Source organism: Chiloscyllium punctatum, chromosome 12 (assembly GCF_047496795.1).
Source record: "Chiloscyllium punctatum isolate Juve2018m chromosome 12, sChiPun1.3, whole genome shotgun sequence".
NCBI classification, from domain to species: Eukaryota; Metazoa; Chordata; class Chondrichthyes; order Orectolobiformes; family Hemiscylliidae; genus Chiloscyllium; species Chiloscyllium punctatum.
The window spans coordinates 94,563,412-94,570,058 of NC_092750.1; the positions used below are offsets into that span (position 1 = coordinate 94,563,412).

Below are 6,647 nucleotides of genomic sequence, written 5' to 3' on the forward strand. Positions count from 1 at the left end.
TTACAACATTTCAATGTTTTTGTTACCATTAATGTATCTGAGACAATCATATACACTGATATACACTGGACTAATGGACGGCATGGCAGCACAGTGGTTAGCGCTGCTACCTCACAGCGTCAGAGACCTGGGTTCAATTCCCGCCTCAGGCGACTGACTGTGTGGAGTTTGCACATTCTCCCAGTGTCTGCGTGGGTTTCCTCCAGGTGCTTTGGTTTTCTCCCACAATCCAAAAATGTGCATGTTAGGTGAATTGGCCGTGCTAAATTGCCTGTAGTGTTAGGTGAAGGGGTAAATGTAGGGGGATGGGTCTGGGTGGGTTGCTCTTCGGAGGGTTGGTCTGGACTTGTTGGGCCGAAGGGCCTGTTTCCATACTGTAAGTAATCTAATTTACTTGTAACCCATTGAAGTTTGTGGAGAAATTTAAGGACAGAAATTCCAAACTGTTTAGGTGGGGCTTGTTGTTACAGCCATTCACTTTGATAGTTGTGCATGTGGCAGGATGAGCAAGCGTGATTGCTGATGCATAGTTCAGACTCCGATGAGAAATGGAGGCGTTCAGTGTCAGGAATAAATGGACTGAAACAGAATGTAGTAGTGCATGATTATAGTCAATGTAATGTATATGGGGTTGTCATGTACAAACAGTCTAAGATTAAGGGATTTTAAAATGAAGCCAACTTTGGATATGGTTCATTCTTTTTTATAGGGGGGAGGTGTGACTATGCTGCTCCTTTAACAAGGTTATGTTGTCCTTGTGTTTTTTTTCAAAGAGGTCATAAAGTCATGAGTTTCAAGATGTCTTTGTTTATCTACTTGAGGAAACTTTGAATTTAAAAAAAACACACTTGTACAATGGAAGGGGAGTGGCCAGTTCTCCCAGCTCAGCTTTTCTCTGGTTTGTTTTGGCTTTAGCAGTCTGGTTGTTCAGAGATGCTGGTCAGTTTAAACTGGGGCATCTAAAGAAACAGCGACAGTGGGATCAGGTTCCATACTGAACCTCTCTGCCATCTCCCTCTCCTCTAAGAACTGCCTTTTGCCTAGAGGGTGTTTATGGGGACTGTTGCAGGCATTTGGAACAGCATCATTAAGTTGGGATAGTCTCTTGGGGTTGCGGATAGGTTAAGTTATTCTTATTCTGTATCCTGTTTCGTTTGTGTTTCATTCAGTACTCTGTAAATAAATTCTGTTTTGTTTCAAACCGATGGGTTTGGACCAGCTGCATCACTCCTCGAATATTCACCTGCTTAAAACAACTGGAAAAGTTAGGGTCTGGTCTTCCTTCTTGATTTGCTTTGAGAGGGTCTGGCCTGGTCTGTAATACCTTCAAGCCACTCACTACCCTGTCTTGGAACTATATTGCCATTTCTTCACTGTCACTGGGTCAACAGCCTGGAATTCCCTCCCTGAGGACATTCTGGGTCAACCTGCAGCACATCGACTGCAATGGTTTAAGAAGGCAGTTCACCACTTTCTCAAGGCCAACTAGGGATGGGCAATATACGCTGGGCCAGCTAGTGACACCCACATCCCACTAGTGAATTTTTAAAAATCCATAATCTCATACTTCCTCACTTTTTAGAAATGTATTCATGTGATGAGAGCATCACTTGCTCGGCCAATATTTATTGCCCATCTCCAATTGCTCAGATGACAGTTGAAAGCTGATCACATTGCTGTGGGTCTGGAGTCACATATAGGCCAAACTAGATAAGTTATCCCCAGCTGGGTGTTTCTGATAATCAGCAGTGGACTCATGGTCGTCATTCAGATTCTTGATTTACAATTTTTTTTTACATGGTGGGATTTGAACTCCAATCCCCAGAACATCACCTGGGTCTCTGGATTAACAGTCCACTAGGCCACTGCCTCCCCTTGTATTCCATCTGCCAGGTGGAATACAAGGTCCACTCACTTAGCCTGCCTGTGTTCTTCTTTGTGTCATCCTCTTCAATTGCCTTCCCACCATTTTTTTGTGCCATCCACAAACTTGGCTACAAGATTCATCCAACTCATTAACGTATCTCGGAAATTATTGTGGCCCCAGCATCAATCCCAATGGCCCACCACAATTACAGGTTGCCATTCTGAAAACGCCCCTCACTTTTCTGAATCTCTGACTTATTAATATGCTAATATAATACTTCCAACACCATGGGCTCTTACCTTACTAAGTAGCCTAACATACGGTCGTCTGAAAATCCAAATATGTTACATCTACTGCTTTTCCTTTATCTATCCCACTTTTTACTTCCACAAAGAGTTCAAATACATTTTTCAGGCATGATTTTCTCCTCTTGAAGCCATACAGTCTCTACTTCATTATATTATGCATTTCTAAACGCTCTATTGATCATTTATAATAGACATCCAATAATATTTTTCCAATAATGGATGTTAAGCTAAGTGGTTTGGACAGACATTAATACACGAGACAGATGGTAATGAATGAATCCATCAGGAATTAACAAGGGAGTCACTAATTAAGTAGGCAGACATTAATAAACAGGGCAGACATTAATGAATGGTGCAGACACTAATAAATCAGACAGACAATAATGAATGAATCAGGCATTAGTGATTGAGACAGACACTAATAATTGGAGATGGTAGGCAATGCAGACACTTATGGGCAATAGTTAGGCACTAATAACAGAGAGGCCAAATGCCAACAAACAGTATTTTAGATCCACAGTTTGGTTGGGTTCTCAGCACCTCTGCAACTCTGCCATTGGTCTGGAATCACATTCTGCCCCATTGCTCTGAATGGGATCATACACAGTATAACTTATGTGTATCAGTGCATTTAAACAAAATAAATACAAGTTACTATTTGACACTAGTTGAAGAGATCTGACTGGCATTTTTATGTTGTCTGTCTTCACTGGATTCAATCATGAAACAAGGTCATCACCCTCGTACTGAATTTTATGGGCCTTGATAGCATTCTTGATTGAGTACTTACTTGACTGACTATTGCTGAGAAAGGATAACTCTGTTGAAGCTTCTCGTCTTGCACTCAACAGAACAATTCATAAGAATATGAAATCAAGAAGAAATTCGACATTATACTGCATATGAGGAGAAGGTTGATTGACTGGCGAGTGGGCTCTGGCTAATAGAGGTAATACACTGGCAAATGCACCAACTATCAATGATTGATAGTCAATTGCCAGTGTACATGCACTGTGCCTGTAAAAATTAGTCATAGAATCCGTACAGTGTGGAAACAGGCCATTTGGTCCAACAAGTCCACACTGACTCTCAGAAGATCATCCCACCCAGACTCACCCCCTTCCACGTTATATCTGCATTTCCCATGGCTAATCCACTTAACCTACACACCCCTGGACACAATGGGCAAGTTAGCATGGCATATCTTTGGACTGTGGGAGGAAACTGGAGCACAGAGAGGAAACCCACGCAGACACAGGGAGAATGTGCAAACACCACACAAAGTCTCCCAAGGCTGGAATTGAACCCAGGTCCCTGGTGCTGTGAGATAGCAGTGTTAACCACTGATCTGGCATGCTGCCTCCAACCTAACACAGTATTTAACAGCCATTTTCTGAATCATTCCTCAGGACAATGTTCAAATCAATCAGACCTATGCAGTTTAAATTCAAACAATTAACCTTCAGTCAGCATCCTCCATGGCAACACCTCTACCAGAGTCCACTTGCCAAACCATAAGACCTCCACATAGGACATATGAGGAAAAGCAGGCCATTCAGCCCTTGGACATTCAATTAAGATCATAGCTAATTTGATAATCCTCAACTTCCACTCTTTTCCCCATAACTACTGATTAAAAATCTACCTGTCTCAACTTGAAAATACTGAATGATCAGCCTCAACAATAAAAGAATTCTACAGATTCAAAACCCGCGAGGTAAGAAATTCCTCATCTCTGTCTTAAATGTGTTTCCTTATTCTGAGATCATGCCCTTTGCTCCTAGAGTTTCCTACAAGGGGAAACAACTTCTCTACACCTACCCTGTCAAGGTCTGTAAGAATCTTGATGTTTCAATGAGGTTGACTCTCATTTTTCAACGTTCTAGTGAGGCCCAACCTCTCCTCATAAGGCAGTCTCTCCATATCGGAGATTAATCTAGTGATCCTTCTCTGGATTGACTCCATTCTTTTTCCCCTTGGATCAGGGTAGCAAAATTGTTCACTGTACTCCAGCTGTGTTTGACTACTGCCTTGCATAGTTGTAGCAAAGCCTTACTATTTTAATATTCTATTCCCTTTGAAATAAAGGCCAATATTCCATTGGCCTTCCCTATCACCTGCTGAACCTGGAGGCTAGCATTTTGTGATTAAAGGACGAAAACTCCCAAATCCTCTTTCTGCAATCTTTCTCCATTTAAGTAATATTCATTTTACTCCTTTTTCTCCCTCCCAAGAGGCATAACCTCACATTTCTCCGCATTCTGTCTGCCAAATGTTTGTTCCCTCATTTAACCGCTGCAATCTTTTGTTTTAGGTCATCCTCATCACTTGCCTTCCCACCTATTTCATGGTAAATTTGGCTACAGTATATTTACTTTCTTTATTCTCGCACATTTGTCAGCCATGATTTCCCCTTCATAAACAAGTGGCACTCTCCTCATATGCAGTGAGGTCTTTGCCTTGAATTGGTTTTCTTGTGAACTATCTCGATAAATGCATGACAAAAAGCTTCAACAAAAAGTGTCAGCTTTTGGGAAGTCTAATTTTCTAAAGGAAGTGCTCACCTCTCAAGTTCCTGATCCATGTTCTTGCGGCTCTCGAAAGGGGTGAAGCTGCTCATGTCCACATAGCCATCGTTTTCTGAGGCGGAGCTGAAAGCTCTGCTGGGGTTGTCAAAGAATTCAGTGAAGGTCCCGGAGCGGCCATTCCTCCTGGATGGAATTTGCACGTTTTCGTAGTCTGAGCTGACTGCTGGAATGTTTTCATAATCAGATGTGTCGGCATTGGGGAAGGAAATGGATCGCGGTTTAGTTAATGGGAGCGATGAGTAAGAAAGGCGTGACCTATCCTCAAAGGACTCAACCCTTGTCACACTTCTACTGAAAGGTTTTGGTGTCCCTTTCCTCTTGCCATCTTTGTTGATTAGGAAGGTGGAGGAAGAATCCCACACTCGTATCTTTCCAGATCGCGTCTTAATCTGCGGCGAATTCCCCAAACTCCTCCGATCAAAATCGAGGACCCTTACTGTATCCGATTGAGGCTTGCACACATTCACCTCAACTGCGATCTTATTTTCCACCTTTTTCCGAAATTTAATGGGCAAAAACCGTTTGAAGGATGACTTTTTCTTTGCATTCTGTTTTAAATATTTATCCGGAGATTCGTTTTCAAGCAAGAGGGACGGTGAACTTTTGGTGATAGGTTTTTTGGTGATACTGGCAAGCTCAAACGGAGGAGGGATATCAACCACAGAGGAGGGACTAGAGGCTGCAGAGGTCGGGAGAGGATTCGGTTTTAGCAAACTGCCCGATGGTGGAACAACAGAAAGTAGGGAGAGATTATCTTCCATCGTCTCCATTTTGTTATCAAAAAGTCTCTCTGTTTGTCTGTAAATAGAAATGGGCAGATCCTTTGCTTCAACAGAAAATGAACGGGGATAGAAAGTGTAGCATCTGTGCTTTGCAGTAAACAACCTCCTGTTTACAGACACGTCACCGAGGTTACAATCTTCTCCGGCTGCTCTGCCTGCTTTTTGAAGTGGGATTCCAGTTTCTTCCAAAACTGTATCCGGCACTTTCACACTAAGAGACCGTGCTCTTGATCTTGTGTTATTCCAATCAGTGGTAACAGGTTTATCAGCACCCACTTTATCAACTAACTCACTCCCTCGTCCCAAATCAGCTCTTTCAAAATACAAAGGTAGCATTCCATCTATCCCCTCAGAGGCTTCAGAGTCTTGTTTCAAGAGTCGCCTGTATCCACTTTCAACTGCGAATCCAAGGACACAGTTAGAGTTGGTAAGACTGACTTTCTCTACGGTATTTTCGGGAGAGATACCCAGCTGATTGTCCCTCTCAGATGTCTCCCCCTGTTCTGCAGTTATGGAGGAACGTGACAATTCCACTGGTTCTTCATTTTGACCAAGTTCCTCCTTTACGTCCCAGGATTGAGTGTTTGGTGATAATGTCGTCATGTTCTTTTCCCCTTCATAATTCAGCAGCTTGGATGTTCCAGTTAATAATGTTCCAACACATTCGTCCACCTCTCCCCCATCTTCCCGAGGTTCATTCCCAAACACTTCTTCCCCATCTCCCCCTGGTTCATCTCCCTCATTCCCACCCACCTCTTCCCCATCTCCCCCTGGTTCATCTCCCTCATTCCCACCCACCTCTTCCCCATCTCCCCCTGGCTCATCTCCCTCATTCCCACCCACCTCTTCCCCATCTCCCCCTGGCTCATCTCTCTCATTCCCACCCACCTCTTCCCCATCTCCCCCTGGCTCATCTCTCTCATTCCCATCCACCTCTTCCCCATCTTCCTGAGGTTCATCTCCCTCATTCCCATCCACCTCTTCCCCATCTTCCCGAGGTTCATCTCCCTTATTCCCATCTCCCTCATGCCCACCTGCCTCATTCTCACCTACCCCAGGCTCGTTTGCTAATCTCTCACATTGGCAAAGCCTGTCTGCAGTA

General features: G+C 43.5%; 1 protein-coding gene across 1 annotated transcript in view; it reads right to left on the reverse strand.

Moving 5' to 3' along the window:
- The window catches only part of LOC140483960 (FYVE, RhoGEF and PH domain-containing protein 5-like), a 251,684-nt gene extending 245,439 nt beyond the window's left edge, over positions 1-6,245 (reverse strand). Inside the window, exon 1 of the mRNA XM_072582831.1 lies at positions 4,740-6,245. Within this exon, the coding sequence (XP_072438932.1) occupies positions 4,740-6,148 (1,409 nt within the window). The 5' untranslated portion in view covers positions 6,149-6,245. The remainder of the gene's footprint in view (positions 1-4,739) is intronic.
- Between the last annotated feature and the right edge of the window lie 402 nt (positions 6,246-6,647).